The sequence below is a fragment of the Carettochelys insculpta genome, chromosome 20, assembly GCF_033958435.1.
Source record: "Carettochelys insculpta isolate YL-2023 chromosome 20, ASM3395843v1, whole genome shotgun sequence".
NCBI classification, from domain to species: Eukaryota; Metazoa; Chordata; order Testudines; family Carettochelyidae; genus Carettochelys; species Carettochelys insculpta.
The window spans coordinates 17,374,384-17,383,339 of NC_134156.1; the positions used below are offsets into that span (position 1 = coordinate 17,374,384).

At 47.8% G+C, this 8,956-nt stretch overlaps 1 protein-coding gene across 4 annotated transcripts in view; it reads left to right on the plus strand.

Annotated features, from left to right (window-relative positions):
• The window catches only part of RHBDL3 (rhomboid like 3), a 154,091-nt gene extending 147,689 nt beyond the window's left edge, over positions 1–6,402 (plus strand). For all 4 annotated transcript variants that reach the window (XM_075014537.1, XM_075014539.1, XM_075014538.1 and 1 more), the window contains one exon: positions 3,388–6,402. In XM_075014537.1, the coding sequence (XP_074870638.1) occupies positions 3,388–3,659 (272 nt within the window). In that variant the 3' untranslated portion in view covers positions 3,660–6,402. The remainder of the gene's footprint in view (positions 1–3,387) is intronic.
• The last annotated feature ends 2,554 nt before the right edge of the window (positions 6,403–8,956 follow it).

Genomic DNA, 8,956 nt, shown 5'->3' on the forward strand with positions numbered 1-8,956 from the left:
TTTGTTCTCTCTTGACTCAAATTCCTGGCTTCTCTGATGGAACTATCAGCAAGGAAACTGACTGTGGTAGTGTTGTTCTCTGGCAACTGGATGAAGTCCATCAGTTCATCTTGCATGAGATTAGTGTTAGCTGGTTTTGGTCACTACAGACTTATGCCTGATTCAGACGGGTGACCTAGAGCAGTGGCTGTAAACCATTCCAGACAGCTTTACCTCTCACAGGAGTTTGATTGGTCGGGTGAACCCCAAGTTTAACCTTACTTAAAAACAACTTGCTTATAAAATCAGACATAAAAGCCCAAAAGTGCCACAGCACACTGGTACTGAAAAATTGCTGATCATATAATTATGAAATACATTGATTGGAATATAAATATTGTACTTACATTTCAGTGTACAGTACATAGGGCAGGATAAACTACTCATTGTCCGCATGAAATTTTAGTTTGTACTGACTTGGATGGTTCTTTTTATGTAGCCAAGTCTAAAACTAGACAAATATCTAAACAAATTGCTGTACTCCCTGGACGACCTCTGCGAACCCCAAGTGTTATGTGCATCCCTCGTTGAGAGCCACTGAACTAGAGAAGGAAAGACTTCCTGCCTTGTTACCTCTCACCTGATTCTCTCTGAGGTCTCTAAATTTAATGTAGAACAGTTGAGTTTTTGTTTAATTTCCAAGAAACTAGCAGTTCTTGGGGGGAAAGCCCACGCTAGTAGGGGAGCGTTGCTCATGGAATGTGGCAAGTGACACCTAAATGCCTCAATGGAAGGGGGTGGGAACAAGTGAGGGAGCTGGTAGGAATTGGGGTAGCCCAGGTGAATGAGGAAGGCATACTCGTGATGCTTCGAAGTCTCTAGCCATGCCTTAGCTAGCTTGGGGGAAGAAAGGAGCTGACTGCTCCTTTACCTTCCCCTTTCACTAATTTAAACCTTCACCTGGACCATGTGCAGCCTCTTTTTACGCATTTCCTGCAGCCACACCTTCCACACCCTGCACTGATAGCTTCAGAGCCGTGTGCTGCGGATGCTGTGGATTTGACTAACTGTCCTTTTGGGGACAGGAAAGAATTTTGTTTTCTATCGGTGCCAAATTGGTAGAGGTCTGGGGAGATTTTTACCTTCCTCTGACCATCCTGGAAGTGCAGTTAAGTGAAATAGGAACACAGTTTAATAATTAGTGATAGTACTTGGGAAGAATGTTTGTCATGCCATATAAACCCTCGTTTCTAATTGCCTGCTTCAATAATCTGAGGAAGTGGGTCTTACCCACAAATGCTCATGACCTAATAAATTTGTTAGTCTTTAAGGCGCTACAGGACTGCTTGTTATTAGTGAAGCTGCAGACTAAAGCCGTGTCTACACGTGCACGCTATTTCGAAGTAGCGGCGCCAACTTCGAAATAGCGCCCGTCACGGCTACACGTGTTGGGCGCTATTTCGAAGTTGAAATCGACATTAAGCGGCGAGACGTCGAAGTCGCTAACCCCATGAGGGGATGGGAATAGCGCCCTACTTCGATGTTCAACATCGAAGTAGGGAACGTGTAGACGATCCGCGTCCCGCAACATCGAAATAGCGGGGTCCTCCATGGCGGCCATCAGCTGGGGGGTTGAGAGACGCTATCTCTCCAGCCCTTGCGGGGCTCTATGGTCACCGTGTGCAGCAGCCCGTAGGCCAGGGCTTCTGGCTGCTGCTGCTGCAGCTGGGGATCCATGCTGCAGGCACAGGGTCTGCAACTAGTTGTCGGCTCTGTGTATCTTGCACTGTTTAGTGAAAGTGTGTCTGGGAGGGGCCCTTTAAGGGAGTGACTTGCTGTTGAGTCCGCCCTGTGACCCTGTCTGCAGCTGTGCCTGGCACCCCTATTTCGATGTGTGCTACTTTGGTGTGTAGACGTTCCCTCGCAGGACCTATTTCGATGTGTGGCTGCGCAACGTCAATGTTGAACATCGACGTTGCCAGCCCTGGAGGACGTGTAGACGTTATTCATCGAAATAGCCTATTTCGATGTCGCCACATTGAAATAGACTACTTCGATGTAGGGTTCACGTGTAGACGTAGCCTAACACAGCTACCCCTCGGAATGAATTTACTGTGTTACTCTATCGGAGCTTTGTTTAAAATTTGCTTTAAAAATGTCATTAGTGTGTTGCTGAAGATTATAAATCACTTTTCCAAAAAACTGTCATCCTCCTTCCCCCCAGGCTGCCATCGAGCATAGGAGCATATTTAATCGTACTGCATAGGGCCCTATAAATCATAAGAATGGCCCTGAGAGTATGGTTGGGTTGTGCCCCCTCACTTTCCCCCCACCATGCCCTGTGCTTGATCTCATTCACCTTTGTATCTACAACTCTATCAACTGAAATACAAATACAGAGGTGATCTGATGTTCCTGGATGAAAAGACAAGAGACATCATGTACTGACCGACCCAAACAATGTGGAGGAGGTAAGGGACAGGCACCAAGAGATTTAAAGGAGGACAAAATTTTACTGAAAGTTTCTTTCTGGGTTTATAAAAAGCAACCAGAAGAATCTATTGCAGAGAATTTCTGGTCTAGCTCTGTTTCTGAACTCATGTAAAGTTTGGAGCTGTACAGAGCTGAGGATTTGTTTCAGCCCAATCTGTAAGAAAAACCCAAATCCACATTCAACAACAAGAAGTCCTGTGACACCTTATGGACTAACAGATATTATCTGTTAATCTATAATGTCTGTTAGTCTACAAGGTGCCACAGGACTTCTTGTTGTTTGTGAAGATACAAACTGACATGGTTACCTCTCTGATCCAACTCCACATTGAGATTCCTCTTCCAAACATATTTCTGCTGCCAGACTTATCAGTGACTGTCTAAAAGTCACCCAGCCCAGCTCACACTTAATATTAAGTAAACAAAATGACTGTCTTTACAGTCAATGCATGAAAGTTGATTCTCTCTGTCAGGCATGCACACAAGATCACTGGGTTGATGTTTCTGTTGCTTGCTAAGATTATCCTTGTGTCTGTGGGACGTCTGTGTTATATATGGTACAGGAGACATGGTCAATATTCAACAAATAGTAGAGAGTCCTGGAAATCACAAGCAGCCCTAGGAAATAAGAGACCACTTTACACTATGTGCCTGCACTAATGTTACCTGTCGGATGTATGGTGAACTGATTGGCCAAAACTGGCTTATTACCTTTGCCTGTAACAAGGGTCTCTTTCCCTCTGTTCAATAAAGAAGTGATCTCTGCACTATTCATGAGATAGCAAGAGACGTTTCTGAAACAGCACAGGCCGTTCTCCGGTGATTGCCTTGAAGGAGCTCCAAGTGGTGGGAGCAGAGCAGGACTGCCATGGACAAGGGGCTTATCTTTTTTCTCTCTCTCTCTCTGTATTCCAGTGAGCTTTGAATTTGGAAGGGCTGTGTGGCTGCGGTTCCATCCATCTGCTTACCCCCCATGTCCACACCCAAGTTTCGTCGCACACCTGGGTGGGGTGGTGGTTGGAATCACCTTGGGCGTGGTCATCCTAAGGAACTATGAGCAGAGACTCCAAGACCAGTCCGTATGGTGGATCTTTGTTTTTATTTATATCATCTTTGTATTGTTTGCCATCTTCTGGAATGTTTTCGCCTACAATCTGCTGGATCTGAAGCTACCTCCACCTCCCTGAGAACCTGGGACAGAGAACTCGGGAGGGCAAAAAACTTTTCCATCCGCCAGCTGTGTTAAGTGAATTGAAACCAAGGATTTATTTTTATATGACAACTGGGGAGAGCTAAATGGTCTTTTGCAAACGCGCAAATTAAGGAACCATGACAACCTTTCTGTCTGACTGAAGAATCTGAAGAAGATTTAAGCTAAAATTGAACAAGAGAACTGGACTGAGGGAAGTCGGGGCATGAGTCAGACAGGTACTGTTACGCTCCTTCGGGACCCAATCCTGCAGCCTCTCCATTGTGGCCACTCCCCTGGAGAAGGGGCTGCAGGATCAACCCTCCGTTTGTAAGTGGGCATTTATCACTCCATTTATTAGCCCACATGTTGATGTTTAGTTTGAATCACTTAGATTTTCCCAGGCTCTGTGACCAGCTAGTTTATGAAACTCCTGTGTTCAACTGAATAGTAGAAGAAAACCAAGCTTCACTCTTACTAACTAGAGCATAGGTGCTCAAACTAGGGTTGCTGAGGTGCTTCCACACCCCTAGCTCAAAAGAGTAAGAAGAATGTGAAAACATGGTTTCTCCCTTCAGCATTCCCACGGTAAGAATTATTCTAGCACCGCTGAACTAGAGACTCAAGGATGCTGAAAGGACAAATTGAATTTGGTTTTAATGGTTGTTTGACTGTTCAGCCGTGCCGCTGCCATTACTTTATTACTTGAATGGTTAATTTAAATATTTAGTCCAGGGCTTCTCAAACTTAACTGCACTCTGACCTGCTTCTGATAACATAAATTACTACATGACCCCAGGAAGGAACTGAAGCCTGAGCCCGCCTGAACCCTGTCGCTCCAAGTGGGTGGAGCCAAAACCTCGCTGCCTCAGGTGGAGGGCTAAGGCCAAAGCCCAAGGACTTCGGCCCCAGGCAGCAGCACCCAGAGCCACTGTGGGCCCTGGGGCAAGGTGGGAGGGGAGCCCGGCTCTCTGCCCCAGAAGGGGTGCAACCAAAGGCAGAAGCAGTGGGGCTTAGCAGCAGCAGCGTCTGGATTTCTGGGCTGTTTTGAAATGCCGGGCCCCAGGGCAACAGCCCCATGACACACACACCCCAATCAGCGGGCCTGGTCCCAGGTAGGAGGGCCTGTAACCTGAGCCCTGCCACCTTAGGCTGAGGCTGAGGGCTTCAGCCCCAGGGTGGGGCTCAAGCTCTGGCGTTGGCCCTGGGCCTTAGCAAGTCAAAGTCAGCCCAAGCTATACCGTTAATACAGGGCCATGTCCCCCTTTCGTGTCCTGAGCCACAGTTTGTGAAGCACTGAATTTTAGTCTTTGGTTTAGACTTCTAATCACCTTCCAAGGGGACAGCAAAACTTGGTCACCTTTCATAGTAAAAGCTGATCTTCACCTGAGCATCACACAGACTTACACTAGAACGCTTGGGGACGCCGTAAAGTGGTTGTTTCAGCCAGGCCATTCTATCAGCAGTATCTCTTACTCTCCGCATATGTTTCACTTGATTTTTACAACCCATAGTGATAAATAATGGGGCTGGTTTTCATTTCTGATTGGGGCAGTTTAGGATTTTGCCGATGTTCAGTTGTGTTTTATATGGGTTGACAGTGAGGTGGTTTTGTTTTGCCCTTTCTTTAAGGCTCTGTGCGGTCTAATGTCCTGCCTGTGAGGAGTTTGGGAAGAGAGTCAGATCCTCTCTAGCAGAGTTTGCTTGCTCAAAACCAAGGCAATGCATCAGAGATACACAAGGGTCACATGCACCCCCCGCCCAGCATCAAGCTACCCCTGCACTCACCAGCAGCACCTTGGCCAGGCAATGGACAGGCCTGCCGACAATGTCAGGGAGACAGATGGAGAAGTTGCTCTGCGGCCTAGCAATTCAAAGAGGCCCGAGTCTCTGAGCTGCCACTGCTGCTACTGTGGCAGCTGAAGCAACGGCCGGAGCCCCTGACCTTTTAAATTATCACAGGGGTACCAGCCTGTGTTCTCCATGCAGTTCCGAGAGTGTGGCAGGGATGCCATGCTCTGGGTGGTGTGCAGGGCTGGCTGCCTGACCCCTGGCCTTTCCAGGAGTATGGAGACAGCCCCATGCCTTGCTCAGGGACCCACGCAACCTGTCAGTTCCCTGGGGGTCCCAAGCAAGCAGGCTTGCCAATGGGGAGAGGAAAAGGGGGCAGTTGCCCCCGGGCCTGGAAGCTCAAAGGCTCCTGGAGCTCTGGGCCTTAGTGCATGGGCATTGGTAGTAGTGGTCCCCAAGCCCTGCTCCTTCCATCCTTGGCCCTACCCCTTGTGGGGGCTGGGAGCCAGGACCTCCCACCTTGCCCTAGACCCTGCAGATGCTGTTGACACCACTGCAAGCAACAAGCTGTGCTGCCTTTTTACCTAGGTCAGGGGTTGGCACCCTGCGGCTCTGCAGCCGCATGCAGCTCTTTAAGGAGTCATTTGTGGCTCTGGATATTGCTGCTGCTGACTCCTCTGCACTCCCTGCCTTGCTGCCGCTGAAACAGTAGATCTAAATTTAATTGGTTTAACAGCTGGCAAGGTGGTGGGAGGGACTTGGCCATGAAACCAGTTAATTTAGTTCCATTATTTTAGCAGCGGCAGGGCGGGAGCCACAGAGAGCCCCTCACTTGCCCCACCACCCAAGGGGCCATACTCCTCCAGTGGGTGTGGCTCAGCTCACCCAGCCAGCGGAATACCTACACGTCAACCCTCCTTCCACTGGGCGCACATGGCCACCCAGCATAGGCTCCCCAGCCAGCACCATGGATGGGATAGTCCCAGGGGCTGGTTTGGGGCTGAGGCAGATTAAGCCTGGGGAATGGTAGGTAGGTTTGGGGCTCAGAGGGGTTAAACCTGTGGATGGAGGGCAGGGTCACAGGCTGGGGGGGCGGGTAAAGCTTGGAAATGGAGGGTTGCATTTGGGGGCTGAGGGATGAGGCGGGTAAAGCCTGGAGGTGGGGTGCAGGTTTGGGTGCTGTGGGGGGTAGAGCCTGGCAGTGGGGGAGGGCATGGAGGGTTCATGTGAACATTGCTCCTTCTTCCTTAAGAGCCTGTCCCCAGGGGCAGCATTTTCCTTGTCCTTATTTGCTCTCCAGTCCAGGGGTGAAAGTAACTTAGACTTTCTAATATCAGAGAGGTAGCCATGTTAGTCTGTATCATCAAGAACAACAAGAAGTCCCGTGGCACCTTATAGACTAACAGATATTTTGGAGCACATAAGCTTTCATGGGCCAAGACCCGCTTCACTCATGCATCTGATGAAGTGGGTCTTGGCCCACGAAAGCTTATGTTCCAAAATATCTGTTAGTCTATAAGGTACCACAGGACTTCTTATTGTTCTTAAACTTTCTAACCGGTACAAATCGGGGTGTGCGCTGTTCTTAAAATGAGGGTTACAAAAAGTACAGTTTGATGTTATATATTAAGGACCATCTCGTATTCACGGGCGTTGCAGCTCTTGAAGTGTTGATTTTGTAACTGAATTTGAAAAAAATGGTTCTTCTCGCTATTTTGGTTGCAGACCCCTGACCTCTGTAGCTAGGCCATAAGTTTTATAGATCCCTGACTGGTTTATAGTATGCTTCGTAAAGCAAAAATGCCGAGAAGCATGACCAGGAAAGCCATTTAAAACCCGTTGGAGGGTGGGCCATGCTGTAAAGACAAGTCTCTAGTAAGGTCCTTATGTTATTTCACATTTCTCTGTGGATCGTTAACTGCACAACAGGAGAAGAAAAGTCCAGGAGGGTGGAGGATTCTCAGTGGTTTGAACATTGGCCTGCTAAACCCAGGGTTGTGAGCTCAATCCTCAAGGAGGCCACTTAGGGATTAGGGCAAATAGATGTCGGGGTGGTGCTTGGTCCTGCCAAGAGGGAAGGGACTGGACTAGATGATCTCCTGAGGTCCCTTCCAGTTCTAGGAGATGTGTCTCTCCAATTATACTATATCCTTTCTGGCGGTTTCTTTTAACTCCTCTGCCCTCTCTACGTTCTCATAGATTTTAAGGCCAGAAAAAAACATCAGGTCATCCAGTGCAGCCTCTTTTATAACACAGAATTTCATCATGGCTCAGGCGTATCTTCTACGTTACATGGATGCCCTTGATGATACAAGAAGGTGTGTATGTATAGTGTGAACTTCTCATGCATGCACACACGCAAACCAGTCTAGAGGGCTGGCATGGGGGGTCTGTGCATCAGTTAAATCTCCCCTAAGATACATACTGGGGGCTTAGGTGAGACATGAACAGGGCATAGACCTTGTTGGTCCTGTGCAGAGGGGTGACTTTCACCCATCGCAGAAAACGCACATAGGGGACGTGGCTTCTAAATCACAAGCTAAGCAGGTCAAAAATGTTCAAAATTTTTGTGGCTAATTTTTCCTTTTTTTCCATTTACAAAAGTAGCTTTGGTAGTTTTTGATCAGCTCTTTTTACAAGGCCTGTAATTGCCCTAGCTGGGGAAAACAGAATTCTGACACTGTCTCCTGAGATCAGGTCGCCAGGTCTGGAACCCAGCAGGTAGCTTTCTAATCTCTGCCAAAGACAAGTTCATATAATGATTTGAGCTCGGTTTGAAATCTGTCTCACTGTCAGTACAGCAGTGAGTTTAGTTTGCCATTCAGCAACCCCTCGTGTCATTCCTGAGCTTTATTCAGGGCCGATACTGAAGGCTGTGACCTCCTCCCAAGTGTAAACTCAGTGATGTTTGTCGTCTGGCCTTTTAATCTCTGCTGCTTTGAATAGAATACTTTACTTGAAAGAAAGCTTGGCTCCGCTAAACTCAATGGCAAAGCTCCCATAGACTTCACCAGAGTAAGGGATTCACCCTATCTGTTTTTAGTGTACAAGTTGAACCTCTCTAGACTGGCACTCTCTGTTCTAGCAACATCTGTGGTCTGGCATGATTTTAATTATCCGGATGTCCACTTACCATGGATGTGGCCAGTTTTCTTGTGGTCCCATAAAGTTTAACAGCTACCAATCCTACCTCATGTTCCCTGGAAGCTGAGGGTTTGAGCAGTCACCCAGGAGAGAGTCAGATGATGCCAAGTTGATTAGCAGATTGCCAACAGCTATCCACAGCCACAGCATGGGTTTTTACTGGTGGTGCACATCCATTCTTGCCTTTACACATAACAAAATGTATTTGGCATGTGAAAAAAATTAGAGGGAACACTGCCTGCCTCTCAGTCTTCTGTTTAGCTCTAATATACCCCTAAGTGTCTTCTAAGAGCCCAGTAAGCAGCACAAGTGTTGGTAATGTGCTAGACAATATTGACCTCCCGTGGTTTGGCAAATTCT